Source organism: Melanostigma gelatinosum (genome assembly GCF_949748355.1).
Source record: "Melanostigma gelatinosum genome assembly, chromosome: 14".
Classification (NCBI taxonomy): Eukaryota; Metazoa; Chordata; class Actinopteri; order Perciformes; family Zoarcidae; genus Melanostigma; species Melanostigma gelatinosum.
Genome location: NC_136647.1, coordinates 15,316,644 through 15,333,468, shown reverse-complemented (window position 1 = coordinate 15,333,468; position 16,825 = coordinate 15,316,644). Strand labels below are relative to the sequence as shown.

General features: G+C 41.4%; 1 protein-coding gene across 5 annotated transcripts; it reads left to right on the top strand.

Annotated features, from left to right (window-relative positions):
• On the top strand, nt 1–5,881 carry LOC306788382 (protocadherin alpha-C2-like). Of its 5 annotated transcripts, XR_013772599.1 has the most exons (4): nt 1–2,527; nt 4,242–4,278; nt 5,152–5,179; nt 5,296–5,881. XR_013772599.1 is itself a non-coding variant. In XM_079283898.1 (3 exons), exons 1-2 carry the CDS (start codon nt 95–97, stop codon nt 4,251–4,253), a joined length of 2,445 nt encoding a protein of 814 aa, XP_079140024.1. In that variant the 5' UTR covers nt 1–94; the 3' UTR covers nt 4,254–4,278; nt 5,155–5,881. The 5 variants fall into 5 exon arrangements, 4 of the variants coding, with proteins under 4 accessions (XP_079140024.1, XP_079140023.1, XP_079140022.1 ...); XM_079283898.1 differs by having other exon boundaries at nt 5,155–5,881; XM_079283897.1 differs by having other exon boundaries at nt 5,152–5,881.
• Nucleotides 5,882–16,825: the final 10,944 nt, after the last annotated feature.

Below are 16,825 nucleotides of genomic sequence, written 5' to 3'. Positions count from 1 at the left end.
ACCGGCGCTCCCCTGCATCCAGACGACCTGATCGCTAAGGACGGATCTGTTTCACTTCGAGATAATAAAAAACAACAAAAACACCGCAGCGACGATGGCGCGTGTCTTTGCACCCGTACGGAGACATTTGATCGCGGCAGTTTTTACGTTCGTTGCACTGTGGGGATGTGCGCTCTCGATCAGCCGGTACTCGATTCCGGAGGAGATGGAAGAGGGCTCCTTTGTTGCCAACCTGGCCACGGATTTGGGTCTGGATGTTCGCAGTTTGGTGCAGCGCAGAGCAAAGCTCGATGTCATTCACAGCAAAAATTACCTCGACATCAACAAAGACACCGGGGAGCTGGTGATCCGCGAGAAGATAGACCGGGAGAGCATATGCATGACTAAAGCCACCTCGTGCTTTCTGAAAATGGATGTCATACTGGAGAACCCCATTCGCATTTTTAACATCGAGTTGGAAATCATGGACATCAACGACAACGCGCCCGTGTTCCGCAGAAGGACAATGCACTTGGACATATCAGAGGCAACCCCTCCCGGTGAGCGCTTTTCATTGACAAACGCCGTGGATGCGGATGTGGGGGCGAACTCCATCAAGACCTACTATCTCAGCGAAAGCAATTACTTCAACATCGACATACAAACTGGCAGCGATGGCTCCAAATACGTGGACTTGGTGCTGAACGGTCATTTGGACCGAGAGGAGCAAACAGTGCACAATTTGATTTTAACCGCTGTGGATGGAGGGGTGCCTCCCCGCTCCGGCACAGCCAGCATCGTTATCAACGTCTTGGATATCAATGACAACGCCCCCCAGTTCAGTCAGCCGGAGTTTGCGGTCAATGTCTTGGAGAACACGGCTGCGGGGACGGTGGTCATGACCTTAAACGCGACAGACTTGGATGAAGGCACAAACGCTCAGCTGGTATATTCGTACACACTGTACACCTCGGAGAAGACTCAAGAGCTCTTCTCGCTTGACCCAAACACTGGTGAGATCAAGGTGAAGGGGGTGATCGACTACGAGGAGGGCCAGAGCTTCGAGATGCACATCCAGGCTCAGGACAGAGGGGTGAACCCCAAGGCGGGACAGTGTAAAGTCATGGTGTTCGTCACAGACCTGAACGACAACTACCCCGAGGTGACCATAAAGTCTGTGAAAAGTTCACTGACGGAGGACGTCTCCGTGGGCACACTGATAGCGGTGGTCAGCGTCAACGACAGGGATTCGGGAGCCAACGGGCAGGTGGAGCTCACCTTGCATCGGCAGGAATCCTTGCCATTCCTCCTGAACAAATCCTCGCAGGGTTACTTTGAGCTGCTGGTTTCGAAGCCACTGGACAGAGAGGTGATAAGCAAATACGACGTCACGCTGAGGGTGACGGACAAGGGCTCGCCGCCCTTAGCTGAGACCGAAACCATCACTCTGGAGATTCTGGACGTCAATGACAACGCACCCGCATTCTCCCAGTCCTTCTACACAATCCATGTTGTGGAGAACAATGTACCAGGGGCGTTATTGACATCCCTTAGTGCGTTTGACCCCGATCTCAACGAGAACCAGTACTTGGTCTATTTCATAATGGAGAAGGAGATTGTTAACACGTCAATGTCAATGCTGTTCTCCATCAACCCTGAGAATGGTGATCTTTATGCCCTGAAGACCTTTGACTATGAGAGAGAGAGGGATTTCCTCTTCCACATCGAGGCCCGGGACTCTGGCGTTCCACCGCGGAGCAGCAATGTGACAGTTCACATCATCATCCTGGACCAAAATGACAACACCCCTCTCATAGTGTCACCTTGGCGAGCCAAGGGCTCCGTGGTAGAGGAGGTGATACCGAGGTCCACGGACAAGGGGCACCTGATCGCCAAAGTGATCGCCATTGACGCCGACTCCGAGCAGAACGCCAGGGTCACATATCAGCTGCTGCAGGTCACCGACATGACCCTGTTCAGCCTGGACCAGTACAACGGCGAGATCCGGACAACGCGGATGTTCAGCTACAGAGACCCGAGACAGCAGCGGCTGGTGATCATCGCCAAAGACAACGGCCAGCCGTCTCGCTCCGCCACCGTCACTATCAAGATATCGACGGTGGAACACGTCCTGTCCTTTTCGGCGACCACAGAGCTGCCGCTGGAGTACGACGTCTTCACAGACCTAAACCTGTACTTAGTAATCGGTTTAGGGGCTGTGTCATTTCTGCTCCTGATAACCATCTTGGTTATTATTGTGCTGAAGTGTCAAAAACCAAAGCCAAAGGCCTTCAAGATCCCCCCTCCCAACAGAAACAGCGTGATCAGCAGGAACAGCATGATCAGCCAGAGGAGCTCCACCATCGCAGATTCCACCCTGATCTCCAGCGATGCCTACTGGTACAGCTTGTTCCTCGCTGAGACCAGGAAAGGCAAAGTGGTCATGAGGCAGCCGATAATTCCCAAAGGAGCTGGCTATTTCGTGTCCAGTATACCCAGGAGCATAGGGCCAAGTGAGACCACAGACTCCAGAGCATCCACACTGGAGGTATGTATGAGTGCTTGCAGACAACACAGAGGAAAGCAGAAAAAAAGTGTTGATGAGACAACTAATTGGTGTGTTCAGGGTCCCAACTGTAGTGTAAACAGTTCTTACATGTCATGATTTTTCTTTTCTCCCTGGAAGGCCGACGGATGTTTTGTCGTATATAATAGCAGGTTCAAAGAAGTGCCTTTGCTATAGTACCGCAGTTCCATTATTTTGTAGTTATATACATACATAAATAAATATACATTTGAAAGAGCTCCCGTGCCAAATTGGAGAACATTTTCTTCGTGTAAATCCTTTATGTTTCCGGTTAATTTATTTCATGCAGACGTTAATACTTATTTTAAACATAGAGACATGAAGCTTTTCATATACAGTCTATAATATCAAGCTGGTGAACTCGCTCCACCTCAATCAGCCACAACATTAAAATGCTACTGCACATTGGTGCATCAGTATTAAGAATATAATCATGTCATATACAGTATAATAGTATCAGTTACAGGGGCCAGGTTGTCTGCAGACCAAGTACTTTTGTTGTGTTTACTTTTAAGTGCACGTTAGAGATAATGCTTCTGTCCTGTGCTGAGATTTGAATGCAGGACTTTATTTGTACTGAAGTATTTTTTACAGTACTTTTACTGAAGTCAAGGGTCTGAGTACTTCTCCCATCATCACACGTACTTTGAAATGCATTTAGGCTAACACCAACGACTGAAAAACTACAGTAGTGGAAGAAGTACGCAGATATGCTACTTAAGTAAAAGTAGTGAAACCACAATAAAGAAATACTCAGTTTAAAGTAAAAGTCCTACATTTAAATGTTTACTTAAATAAAAGTACAAAAGTATGAGCATCCAAAATTACTAAAAAAGTTAAAGTACTCATCATGCACAATGGCCCATTTCAGAATAAGAATATGTCATTGGATTATGATTATTGATGCATTAATATGTTCATCACTTTAATGCTGCTGCTGGTGAAGGTGGAACTCATTTTAAGAACTTTATATGTCTTCTGTGATTCAAGTGTGTTTTCTGTGTAGTCTAAGTACAAATGAAACATGCTGCAAATGAAAACAGAAACGGGAAAATATTTGATGGTGTGAAAATACTGCATTAGGTCCAAAATTATTCCCAAACATTCTACTGCACTGTTATATTTACATTTATAGAAATATACAATTGACTATAATGTACCTATTTCCAAAGGCAACAGAAGTAAAATAAATTACAAGAACATAGGCAGGCTGATTAATATCAGTGTATTTCTAGCGCAAACAAACAACTGAAAACTGTGCCACTGTTCGATATCTTATGGAGTATGTACCGTAGGTCATTTAATGCGGATGCATAACACACAATCAGAGCCTAACTATTGGCTGTGTAAGAGGGCGAGCGCTTCAAAGACACCCAGGCATGGAGGAGTTCTCTTGAAGGACAAGAGATACCGCTGTACCGAGGCGCACCAGGCTGGTCTCTGGGGTCTCCAGAAACCGATCCAGATGTTGTTTGCTTTTGTCCAGCTGGACCGGCAGACGAAACTGAAACAAGTGGTCCACTGAAAGACTCAACAACATGAATATGCATAAATGCACAGATGCACGCGTGTAAAGAGAGAGAGAGCGAGAGAGAGATGATGTGTATGTATTGTAAGCGTGAGTGTCTGAGTTTCACACGTACCACTGAACTTGTCTCTTTCTTCTGTTCTTAAGTACTCAAAATGACAGGAAGTCCATTCTACAACTGGAGGTATGCTGGTTGCTAACTACATCCTGTAGAGCCACTATCATTTTCTATCTTTCCCTATTTGGTATCCACTCTTGGTTTGGCTCAATGAGCCGGTTTGATAAACTGTCGCAGTTCCTGGTGCAGACCTTTGGTCAACACAGTGTCCTGATTACACAGAGCAGAATCAAACGTTTCCATTTGTCCCAGGTCAGACTCTGTCCCTCACAAAACCAACAGTCATTGTGGGGCAGTACAATTTAAATTGACCAGTCTCTCAAGTGCGAAAAAAAGCAGAGAGCTTACTGAGAGCTGAGATTAGAATAAAACTGGCTGCTGGTCAGACCTGCTGGTGTTGTGCACATCTGGCTGGCTTGGCGGAGATTCGGGTTAAAGGGATGGCAGAGATAGAAAAAAAAAGGGGCTCAAAGAATGATTTGTCCCAAATAGGATCTCGGCATGTAACATACCTGAGAGCACAGACCGTGTCAACTATCCTTGCACATGAGCTCAAATGTATGGCCTGTAATAATACGCCTATTTCCCTTCTGTAGTTGTAATATTGGCCCGCCAAATACCAAATAGCACATTTTGATGCATGCGTGTGCATGCTTTAGTTACACCCTTTGCTTCCCTATTATAAGTTAATGCGTTTGTCCTGTTTTATTTTAGCTGTGTATGATGTCAGTCTGATTTCCATGGTAAAGAAATTGAATCCTCAACAAGTATGATTTGACAGAAAAACTACAGAAGCAAGCTGTTTATTTAACCCTAAATTGAAATCAATGACGGTGGCAGTAACCAGTCACGATCCACTGTTGCATGAGTGAGGACTTTCTAGAAGTTTATATGCAGGTTGACTTTCTGTGTGGGCTAATTCTATATTCTGTCTCTCAGCAGGCGCCCAGAAGAGAACTGCCATGATGTAATCATCTCCTCATGAGAGTCTCTGGCTGGAATTCTTCCCTGTGACTCACAAAGAAGATTTAAAACATCTGTCCTCCCTCAGCCCCTCTGCTCCAACTTGTTCTTTCTCTCTAGCGACTAGAAACATCGACCACGAACCACCTCAGCTTTCCACCTTCTTGTCTCTCTTAAGCATGGATCTGCATGATTCTCCAACATTCAACAATATTTGGACATATTGAAATCATTCACGGCGGGACATTTGGACATTGCCTTCGGACGTTGCCTCATGTAGTCAATCATTCCCTCCTTAACGCTTTGAAACTCCTCAGTGGACATATTTGCCTTCTATTCCAGGGTTTGCTCTGTGTGCTGTAGTTCTAGGAACCATATAGCTCAACACATCTGTAAGTCGCAATCATGCAACCTTTTCTAAGCAAGAGCTCAAAACACGCCTGTTCACAAACACACGTATGGATCAGGGTGACTATGATTCTTCCGTAAAAAGCTGATGAATGCTGAACTATAGCTGGTTACGTCACTGATTCAGGCTTTTCACTCAGTGTTTCTACCGTATTATGAGTATTGCTGTTCAGTAAGGGTCACACTGTCAACTAGTAACTTGCCGATGAAATAATCAATGATCTGATTTTTTTCTACAATGTTTGTTCTACTCAACAGTGATGAATGTGTGAAAATGACAAAAAAAAGAATGAAAGAACCCTAACCCTAACCCCATAGGAGATCCATTGTTTCTCATTTTATTTGATTGTAGATGCTGTAGTTCTATTGCAATTATAATGAGGTCAGAGAAGCAAAAGGACTTTTGACGGCCTCACCAACATCAGGTGTACAGTTCATACCTTATCGACATCTGTGCTGTTATATCTGATTGGACACGTTATAGCTGTAATGGGGAGTCACGAATTACAGTGTGCGAGGTTGAATGGGGGGGAGGTGTGTCCTCATCAAATATTCATTCAGAGGCTCTATGACATCACAATGGGGCCAGAGCGGGCAGCATGTAAAACGTTCAAACATGACCAACAGTATTTTTCAAAAACAGGGTCAAATGTCAAATCCACTTTTTCTGTACACAAGATTTTTCTCTTCACAATTATAAGCTGTTATCGTCCCAGTCTAATTCCAACCGATAAATCTGGCCATACAAATATGAACTGCAGTCATTTATTGCACACGGTGAAAATCATATTCAATTGAAAAGAAAACACGACAGCGGAAATTTAACAAAAAAATATTTTCTAATGCTAAATACTCTGTTTATTGAAAAGACTAAGAATATTGCAATGTATTGATCTTTGCCATGGTACAAGGGGGTTATAAGGTCCAAGCAAGGTATTGTGTTATGAATATTCATGTTTTTATAGATATTTTATGTATTTAACTTTTAATGCTGCTTCTGTGAGCTTCTTCAAGGGCATTTTTGTGTTGCATATCCGTAGTTTAGTGCATATGATGTTGTTTTAATAGCGTACATAAGTTATAAATTGAAACTAGAGTACTTTTCTTGACCTCAAAGGTAGCGCTGTTGCACTACTGTGAAGCCCAGGACTTTCATTTCTCAGAAACAAGGAGCTCGTTAGGACCACTTATTAGGGTGCTAAATGATCGAGCCTAATTGGGTGAGGTAGGGAGATGGGATTGGGAGAAGGGGAAGTGAGAAGGGGAAGCAAAGTGCTAATTATAGTCGCAGTATTTTAGAGCTGACTCTGCAAGTAAAAAAAAAGATGACAGCACTTTGAAATATGCACCAGATCTAAATGTGATCGCAGCACTCACTCGGTAATGCAGCGGAGAGAGAATATTTCGAGATGTATCGAGCTACATATTCTGAGTCAGTGAAATCTAACCTCTCTCTCTCTCTCATCCTCTCCCACTGTTGCCTGGCGCTGGTGGTGCACCAGGCTTCCCAGACATAAACACAGCTGTCTGTCAGGCTAAAGATGTCACGTAATGAGGGATCTCGTGCTGTGGAGTACATGTTATGTGTGCAATCAACGCCTGAGCCGGTTGAATCCAACAGTGTTTATAGAATTAACCAATTGCACATATGATGAGCTCCTTGCGTGCCTTCTGCATTGTAAAAGATATATATATATATAGATATATATATATATCTATATATATATATGTCACTGTTGATGAATGAAATGAAGGCATGTCATACAATATTAGAAATTACAAAAATGACAGTACCCCAGTGATGAAATACCTTGAATTGCTAAGACGTCGCTGGTTAGGGGCTCAGCCTTTTGGTTTCATGCTCTACTGAGAACCGGTAAATGCATTTAACTGTAAATTGAACTGCTTTATACTTTGTGTTTTTTATACAGTAGACGTTTTTGATATCTACAGTATCTGTATTCACTGTGATCAAATGGCACAGGGGGTGCTTGTGCTTGGTAGAGTAAAACTGCGTTACTTCTCATTTGTGTAACACCGCTCAGTTTTTTGTTTTTTTTCCTCTGCTAATTTGTCAGATTGTACAGTACGCTTCGGGAATTGCATCAAACCCAATCCAGTTCCATCCCACTGAGTGGATCAAAGACAGTATGGGAGAGAATGGTCTTGCTTTATTTTCAAGTCCAGTTAATTGTCAAAACTTTTGATGTTGCTTATTTGGCTTAAATGTTCTGCCTGATCATGCTAGTTTGAATAAAGCTTTTTAATCTCTTTCTGTTCTGTCTGTGATGAAATATGAAAAGGAGTTATCAAAAGTGACTTCTGGAATGTGACACACTCTCGCTCTCTCTCGCTCTCTCTCTCTCTCTCTCTCTCCCTCTCTAAAATTTCCCTTGCATACACACATTTTGACCCAGTTTCTCTGTATAACGCGCTGTACTAATTCTTGGAAATTGAAAACTAAATAAAGGCGATGTGCCTCCAGTTCAAATCGCAGAAGCAGACACATAATAGCTTTGTCAGGATTAGTGAAAGCCTAGAGCCAAACTGTAGAGCCTGCTCTGACCACACAGGGCTGTCAGTCTGCAGTCCTGCAGGAGACTGGTGAGTGAGGGCCATATCAATTTGTATGATTTGAGGCAAATCTCACTACAATCAATAGCACCAAGTCTGTCTACTTTAGTAATATCTCTGTTTGTTTGAAAAGGATTTTGGGTATTATTACCAGTTATTGCGAGAAATGCAATAAAATAACAAGTTAAATGAGAAATCTATAGATTAATCGATCATTAGCTAAATTTGGAGCTTGAAATTCAAGACAGTTGTATCATACGGTGTGTTGGATGGGTGGTGACCCAATGGATGCCACTTTGCCAGCACTTTGCAACGCTGGCGCGGTTATATTAAAGGCCTTCAGGTCTGCTGGTTACTTGTGCTTTGAAAGAATTGGAAGTAGGTTAGGAGGAAATAAAGCAGTGCACCCGTGGCTACATTCATGTGTGCTTTCCATCAATTGTACCTCCCCAGGGGGCTACGTTTTCAGAACTAGTGCTGTCCATGGCGCTGAAAGTATTGTGCAACCCAGCTGCAAAAAAGAAAACCAGGACACTGGGGTAGAAGAGTGTGTGTTTACAGGGTGCCCTGTCATTTTTGTTTTGTCTGCTGAGAATAACTACCCACATCTCTGATTTGTTCAGCACGTCTAATCGTATAAATGGTGTGACATTAAACGGCAACGCGGGCTAAGGTGTCCTTTCACAGTCCGGAGGTATGCAGGTCAGGTGTACTGAAAACCTCCATGTGCCGGCCCTATGATGGGCTGGCGAATCAATGCAATGTGCATCAATCACAGAAGAGCTAGATAACCTTCTCCTCTGCACTGGAAAGAAGTACCAGCTTTATCAGATGATGATTTGTGGTCTGGAAAAGGGAAGTGTCGTAGCGAAAATGATGAGGAGAGGCGACGAACTGGAGTTGCAAACCAGCGGGAAGTGTTTTAATAAGAACAAGCCAACATCAACAAGTTCAGTATATTGAAAACGACTCCCAATGTACTGCTCTTCACAGATCACTCTTATAGTCAAAATTCACGCCCCTTCTGCTGTGTTGCATCAATCAAACCTGTCTGTTCAATCAAAACAGGACACATCTGGACTCCTAATCTGGCCAGGTTCCTATTCTGTTCTGGGCACACAAAACACAACTCCATGTAAGGGGTTGTTTTGGTGCTCTTGAGAGATTAATCACGCTCTATCTGGCCCTGCGAATCATTTCCCAAAAACGCTGCTGAGAACCAGAATAACACGTTATGTAACTTGTGTTCAGTTCAATTCGAGTTCAATTCACAGTTATATGATGATTTTCTTCAACACATGCAAACAGACAAACCATTATACATCATCGGGACTTCTTAATGCAGTGCTGCACTGCTTTCATTTCTAGTCTTTGGGCCTCATCATAAATCACTCTAAAAATTGCCGTCCTTCACAATTAGAGAGCTGCTTTTGTTTGCATAGAGCCGTACTCGCAGAGAGCAGCGTATTGATCCGGTAAGTGTGCTTCACGATTGGGTACGGGATTAGAATATTAAAAACAGTTTTCAGAAAGGAGTTAAAGCTGTTTAAGCATATTTCAACCAGATTATGTGGATTTGTTGAATCCTGTCTAGATATAAAAGTCAATTTTGTTTCAACTCAGTTTCAATGTATGCATTTGCACTAACGCACTTTCCAACATTGATCTTGAACTTAAAACTTCTCTCCTTTTATATTGATTCAACAATGTACTGTTGGTTTAGTCCCAAATAGCAGTATTTGGAGGCCCATTCCTTGCTTAAAGCTGTAGATGGCAACAGTCAGTTCAAGCTTTGGCATGCAGCAGTGTTCTCTAGTGCCCTCTGTGCTTTTAGGCCTTGGGGACGATCATAATAAGTGCCGACCAGCTATTATTGCACATGTCATTTGGATTTTTAGGAACAGATTCCAAAGCACTGACATAATTAGGCCATGTCAGCGCAACTTTGCCAACTAGACAAGTGCATCAGTGCAACTGTCTGCAAATGCAGAAGTCCTTTTACACTCGAAACCGCTGCAGTTACAGAATAAAACAAAGAGCAGCCGCTATTACATCACAAGCTTCTTCTAGATGCCTTGATGATTTTTGGGGTAAATCCATAAATCTTCACTTTTGCTAATCACATGTGCTATTTTGTTTGTTGAAACGGTGTTGCAAGTACAACATGCAACAATACCAGTCAGCGTGAGACAGGCTGTGGATGCCTGACCCATTTGTGTATGAGTGAGTCAGATCAACGGAGAAGTTACCCTGACTGGGGCCCACGCACAATGGGGTCATGAGTTTTAACACAGAGAGCCTCGGTTCCCACCACAGCTGGAAGGATAAAGATGAAGAGGTCTTAAGCAAGTGTCCAGCGCTGCGCTGCATGAGCAGAAGCCAGAGGGACAACTGATGTGTGATTTTTATAATTATTGTGACTGGGCTGCGTGAAAAGATAAAGCAGTTATCGCATCGCAGCAGAAATGGACATGAACAGGTTGTCGTTCTGATTTGGAAACGGGCGCCGAAGACAAGACAGGAATGCAAATCTATTACTGCATCTGTAAAGTCAGATTTTATGCACCAGATCTCCACAGACAACGTCTGTCTTGTCGCCTTCATCTTACACCAGTTACATTTTGTTCTGATGAGGCAAAGGCTGCTGTAGATTAGAGGGAATTTATGTCTTACATAATTGTAATATTTATATATGGAAGTGTGTACATGAATAAGAAACTGGCTTCATATTCACTGGGGAAAAACAGTCCATGCTGATCCGGTGGCCCCGTCTGATGGAGTAGCCTGCTGATGGAGTTAAGTGCAGTGCGATTTAGGCTCCATCTTGAGTGATGCCGGTGGCAGGTTTATTTTATGTGTGGCTGCCCTTGCCAAAAGGGTCACTGCTGCACGAGTTTGCGTTGGCCATTCTGTGTTTGTTGTTTCAGATGACTGCATGAAAGCTGGAATCCAGCACAGATGCTGTATGTTTTGTCGAAATGCCCCAACAAAAACTTGCTTAACATCCACACTGCAAGAGCCATATTTGTGAGCTTGAATCTTTTAGACAATCACTATCACGTGCGATGGACAGATGGACAGACAGGCAGGCAGACACAGACTTGCTCAAGGACACCACAGCTGCCTCCAGAATCACAACGCCGTCCTGTCGCCCAATAACTTAACTCTTATCCAATTTCAAATTTGAATTAAGAAGGAATATCACAGTGTTTTCTTCTTTGGCATGCCTAACGTGGCTTCCATTGACTTTACGTCATGTCGCTGTCTAAATAAAGCATCGTTTTCTGTTTTGTACATCAAATTTAAAATGTTGATCACCGCTGGCACAGAAACATTAAATTGTTGTTGCTATGGAAACAGAATTTCATCTTATGCAACAGATCCAAAATGGTTCCTACAACCAGGCAGGTGAACAATCAGAAATACTTATTTGAATGGGAATGCACATTGTGCCAATGCAAATCCTGTTTATAGATATAATAGATGTTTTATTTTTTTAATTTATTTGCATGTATTAATAAATGTTTTTTGGTTCAAATATTTTATAAAACCAATTGTTTAATTATAACATCTAACAGTGGTCCAGCTGACTCTGCATAGATTTGTCAAAGCAGCCATCATGGCCCTCCTCCATTCGAGTTATTCACCCGGTGATCTATCCTGCTCAGGGCTATCAGGACAGCCTTGCCCTGCCAGCTGTTGTGACCGACTTTGCTCGTCTGTTTTGGACAGATTTCCCAGACTCCCTTTGCTTCAGCCAAACATACTGTGGCTCCACTCTCACAGTGAAATGGTGGTAATGATCCTTAATCTTCAGTGGTTTTGTTGCTCATACCAAGACACAGTTTACGGCTACTGTTCCTTGTCACTCAGCTAAAAAGCTATGACTCCCGTATTCAGTGGTATCCTTCCAGTTTCCTTTTTTTGGTACATGAAGCAATAGCTGCTAATTAAGCCACTGCCTGATCGTCATTATCTCTATCTCCATCCCAAATTTGACACACGGGGTGACTGACCTAGTAATCCATGTTTAGTCTCATTTTGTACGACTCACTTGCTCCTTCAATGTTTCCATAACAATCCCTGTTTTGGAGATAAATAGAATACACAAACAGATATTTTCCCAAAAAATCGTATGAAGCAACCTGGGTATTGAATGGTAAAGAATGAAATAGAACTGGCAATGACTCATCTTTATGTATTGTTCAGTGTTGTACATCACCCTTGAAAGGCTGTTACTGTTTGCTTTACCTTAAGACAAAATAAATATTAAAAATACATTTATGATGTTAACAGTGTTGTGTGTTGTTCTTCCATAGAATGAATGATTTTTTTTTAAACTTTATTTAGAGCAATGAATCACCAATTATAAACACATTATAATGTATTATTACCGTGACTATAATGCATTCAAAAGATTAGATGTGTTACAACAATGGGAATTATAATACACTAGGATCCTTGCAAAATAAATGTGTCAGTGAGTGACAAGCAATTATGAAGTATTATGATAATTGACTTATAAGTCATTATAAAATGCTTTATAATATGTTGTGATTGTTGTTATAAAGCATTATGGATATGTGTGAATGCTTAAAAGTACATCTATACAAAGAAATAAACAAGCGACTGTGGCTTAGTGGTCGAGCGGAGTCGTCCTTCAATCAGAGAATCGGCGGGTCGATCCCCAGCTCCATGTCGATGTGTCCTGAACCCCTAATTGCTCTTCAAGGCCGTACCTGCGGTGTACGGATGTGTATGAAAGGAAAGGAGATGCACTTATGACTTCTGGTGACTAGTTGTTCTCTCGAAAACCGATGTTGAATACACTTATTGTAAGTCGCTTTGGATAAAAGCGTCTGCTAAATGACTGTAATGTAATGTAATGTAATATGAATGTTAGTTACTTCTGATGGGCAGGTGACACCTTGCATGGTGAATGGGTGAATGACATGTTGTGTAAAAGCGCTTTGAGTGAAGACTAGAAAAGCGTCATACAAGTACGAGTCCATTATATTATATTTATCATTATAATTGTTGGAATGCTGTTAAGCATTCCAACTATTGTTCTTCGAATCTTTATTCAACTTCTATTTCTTCCGTCGCACCTCTTCTTCTCCTTCATATTTTAAGCTACAGAAACCGTTCAACTATTAAAATGTTCAGCTCTTTCACCAGAGGGGTGCTATGACTTTTCATATTTCTAACCTTTAAACTTTTTGAATTATTAAGCTTTTTATTTTCAATGGGATCTCTATGGAGAATATTTTCAAATGGCTTCAGGCACACAGGTGTTTGAGCCAATTAGTGATGTTGATAAACACACAGACTCAAACGCCATTTTTAAATAAAAGCCCCACAGAATGAATCCTAACTGAAATGCTTGTGATGAGCATGTCATTTAATAACCGGTTTGTGTTTATCTAACATTATGATTCTGTCTCCTCTCCCCTTCTCCCCCACACCCCACACCCCATTTCAAAATAAAAGCCCCAGAGAGTGAATTCTAACTGAACTGCTTGTGATAAAGCCTGTCATTTAATAACCTCTGTTTATGTGTGTCAAACATTATGATTATGTCTCCTCTCCCCCTCCCTCCCCCACCCAGCCCCACCCTTTCAAAATAAAAGCCCCATGGATTAACTGTATGTAAACATTAAGCTCAAAATTAGGCTTTTTGGTTGAAATAATGAATGCTCTAGAGTCTAGAGCATTCATTATTTCAACAAAAAAGCCTACTAATACTACGACTACTAATACTGCGACAACTACTACTGATGCTAATATTTCTAGTATTACTACGACTACTGCTGCTACTACTTCTACTACAACTTTTGCTGTTGCTACTATTACTAGTGCTATTACTGCTACCATCAATATTATGACTACCACTACTGCTATTACTACCACTACTAGTACTACTATTACTTATACTACAACTGCTACTACTGCTTTTCATGCTACTACCAGTACTAATACTACTACAGCTATTAGTATGACTGCTACTAGTACTACTACTACTGCTACTTCAAATACTGCCATTACTTTTACGACTACTACTACTACTACTGTTATATTAAATACTACGACCACTACTACAGTTATTACTACTACTACTGATACTAGGCTACTACTTCTTCTAAATACTAATACTTCTACTACTAATGATACTTCTACTACAACTACGATTTCTACTACTACTATTACAAATATTACTACTGCTACTACTACTACTTATTCTAATGCTACTAATACTTCTACTACTAATGATACTTCTACTTCAACTACAACTTCTACCACTATAACTACAAATATCACTACTTCCAAAATTTGTTTAAGCTACAGAAATTGTTCAAATATCAAAATGTTCAGCTCTTTCAAGAGAGGGGTGCTTTGACTTTTCATATTTGTAATCTTTAAACTTTTTGAATTAAGCTTTTTTCAATTTTCTTTTGAATGGGATCTCTATGGAGAAAATCTTCAAATCCTGTTATACTCCTTCAACTTTCAAAGCCTTCTTCTTCCTCATAATTTCAGCTACAGACACCATAGTTAGACATTTCAACTAGAAGGTTTTTCAGCAGTGCAGTTTAAATGCTTTCGGGCTTCAACATTTTTCAGACAGATAGTCTCCCATTTCTTAATTTTCAGCAATTTTTTCACAATTAATTTCAGCTTCCAGCATTCCAACGCATTTTCAGCAGGAAATGCATTTTCTAGTTCCACTATTTCTTCCGTCCCCCTTTTTTTGAAACTCTTCTTCTCCTTCATATTTTAAGCTACAGAAACTATTCAACTATCAACATGTTCAGCTCTTTCAGCAGAGGGGTGCTATATCTCTTCATATTTCTAACCTTTAAACTTTTTGAATTAAGCTTTTAGCAACTTGTTTTTGAATGGGTTTCTATGGAGAAGATTTTCAAATCCTCTTAAACTTCTTCAACTTTCAAATCCTTCAACTTCCTCATACTTTCAGCTACATACACCATTTCAACTTTCAAATGTTGAGAAAACCCTGAACTATTGCCGCATAATTCATCATTTCTGATATCTTTTAAACTTTTTGAACTGCAGCAATTTAACTTTTATGATTTTTCAGCCCTTTTCTGACTTTATAATGTGTTTGTATTGCGCAGCTTAGAGTGCACCAATTAGTGATGTTGCTAAACACACAGACACACATGCACTCCTCTCTCTCACTCACTCACTCACTCACACACACACACACACACACACACACACCTACACACACACACACACACACACACAGTCATTTCAGGTCTTGGAGACTTTTAGAGGACCCCCCCAGACACACACACCCACCCCATTTTAAAATAAAAGCCGCACACACATGATTTGTTGCAGCTGTTACGTGTTGCAGCTCGGCCAATCAGGAAATGCATTTTCTAGTTATGTTTATAATGCATTATAGACATGGGTGTCACAGACAGTGTTACCGCGGATTTCCCACCTCTTTGTGGGAGCTTCTGTCACTTGCTTGTTGTGTGTATGTATAACTGCATTAACATGAGATTATCGTCATCTCACTAATACAACCAGATATAGATTATATTTTAATCTAAGTAAATAGGGATTGTGCTCCAAATAGCAACAACCTCTGGCTTTGACATAAGTAAATAACAAATTATATTCACTTTGGAGTTGGCCAAGGCTACAAATTCACGAGATCCATATTAATTAGAGTATGTTTAATTGGATTACTATTTTACATCAAAAATATCCAAACCAGGTCAAATGCACATATAGCCAGTGATCATACAACTGTGGTTAGATTTATCCAGATGCAAAGTGGATTGATGTGGCTACATAATGCTTTCATTCTGTCAGCTCACCCAGCCGGAGCCTGGGGAGCTGTCCATGGTGCTGAAGTGATTCTGTGGCTGATCATTCCTGGTTGTTGTCCACTTAGAGCGTGTGGATGACACCGTCTTTGAGAAGTTCACTCCGACGAAGCATGAAGCTATATATTGCCGCATGAAGATATGCCTCAGAACTGCTTTGTATTGAATGGTGTCTACCTTCTCTCTACACAGGGCTAACTGGACATTTACAAATGTTTAAAATGGTACCCTGGACAACAACAGAGCAGATTGTTGCATGTGAGCTGTATCTAAACTTTTCCCATTGATGTTTAGTTAACACCAATATATGTTTGTATTCAACAAGTAAACCCACTTTTCCGTCAATACACCTCTACTAGACCGCTAAGACTAAACGACAAAAGTTGCTTAAAGAAAGATCTAAAACAATCTATTTATAGGTAACAATAAGTATGTCAAAAAAAACTGGCAGTGCTAATGGTAAAATAAAGAGAAAATGTACTACTGGACCGGGATACATTTAGGGGACGACCCCCTCAATGCCAAGGAAAAAAATTGTGAAATTACAAAAAAAATGAAGACCCCGGCTAGAGCAGACACAATATCAACTCGCTGGTTTAAACTCCGGTCTACAAAGAGAGAAGACACATTAAAAAGATTGTAAATATACACTCGTGAAACCTTGAGGGGGGGAAAAACATTCACCTGGGAGAATCTCTGGTACAACATCAATGCAGACACTTGCTTGTGTATACCATTATTTTGTCATGTGTTTCCTTGAGGTTTGACCACCAACTGGGTTGTGAAGTGAATTCCTAGAAATTCAG

Coding starts and splice junctions, on each gene's coding strand:
- LOC306788382 (XM_079283895.1), top strand. CDS start 95: ATGGCGCGTGTCTTTGCACCCGTACGGAGACATTTGATCGCGGCAGTT. Junction 2,528..5,151: donor CCAGAGCATCCACACTGGAG/GTATGTATGAGT, acceptor TCTGTCTCTCAG/CAGGCGCCCAGAAGAGAACT.